Genomic DNA, 940 nt, shown 5'->3' with positions numbered 1-940 from the left:
GGGCCAGGCCGGCAGCCCCCAGAAGATTGAGTGGCCCCGCCGTGGCCGTGGCCGGTGCAGGACACCGTGGGCCTGCTCCGGGGTGAGAAAGACTGCAGAATGGACAGGTGCGCTCACTACATGTGCCTAGCCGTGGCGCAGGACGAGGTGCCTGCTGGCCCAGCTACAGGAGCCGACGGCAACAGCGAAGCTGCCAGGAAACGTGCCCAGGCCGCGCCGCGCAGCGCTCAGGAAGACGTGATGCAGAGCTGCGCCCCTGCTTTCTGAGCACAGACAGGTAGATGTGTGTGGCCACATTTGGCTCTTCACCGCCACCATGTGAGGCTCTGAGGGGCAGAGTGGCGGCTTCCCGAGTCCCACTGAGACCACGCAGCTGCTGGACAGCCAACCTCGCTGCTGGCGTCGTTCAGTCCCGGCACCCATAGCCCTCCACCCGGGTCTCTCCTAGCGCCGCCCCTGTTCGCCATTCCACAAATCCTCCTGCCTCTCAGGCTCATTGCCTCGTGGGTGACTTGCACCCCCATGTCACTTAGAGGACAGGCATGGTGCGGCCCCGGCTGGTGGCACTCCCTGCACTTTGAGCAGTGGAAGCCGAGGGTCATTTAGGACATCCCAGAGACCCGGGGGCCAGGTCAGGGGAGGGTGTGGACGTGGAGATGGATCTGGAGTGTGAGCGAGGCCAGGCGTGTGCTGGGCCCTCCTGGCTGGCCACTACCAGGGGCAGGGCACTCGGGGACCGTGCACGGGGCTGCCAGGGGGAGCAGTGAGAGGTGGGGGTAGGAGCCCAGTGCGCATCGCTTCGTGGCCGACCAAGTGTGGGAAGGAAGGAGAGGGAGCGAACGGGACAGCATGGGCAGGGCTCTCCCCTGGGGCGGGTGGAGGACGGCCACAGACAGCAGAGGCCCAGTCCTCCGTTAAACTCCGTATCCCAGGGAGGCAG

General features: G+C 66.2%; 1 protein-coding gene across 1 annotated transcript in view; it reads right to left on the bottom strand.

Moving 5' to 3' along the window:
• F7 (coagulation factor VII) overlaps nt 1–940 on the bottom strand; it is a gene marked incomplete in the record, with an annotated part of 15,200 nt that overhangs the window by 10,312 nt on the left and 3,948 nt on the right. Inside the window, 1 exon segment of the mRNA XM_027776211.1 lies at nt 55–92. Coding sequence (XP_027632012.1) covers nt 55–92 — 38 coding nt within the window.

The sequence above is a fragment of the Tupaia chinensis genome, unplaced genomic scaffold (assembly GCF_000334495.1).
Source record: "Tupaia chinensis unplaced genomic scaffold, TupChi_1.0 Scaffold000644_1, whole genome shotgun sequence".
In the NCBI taxonomy this organism is placed as follows: domain Eukaryota; kingdom Metazoa; phylum Chordata; class Mammalia; order Scandentia; family Tupaiidae; genus Tupaia; species Tupaia belangeri.
The sequence above is the reverse complement of the archived record's forward strand: the minus strand, read 5'-3'. Positions and strand labels throughout refer to the sequence as shown.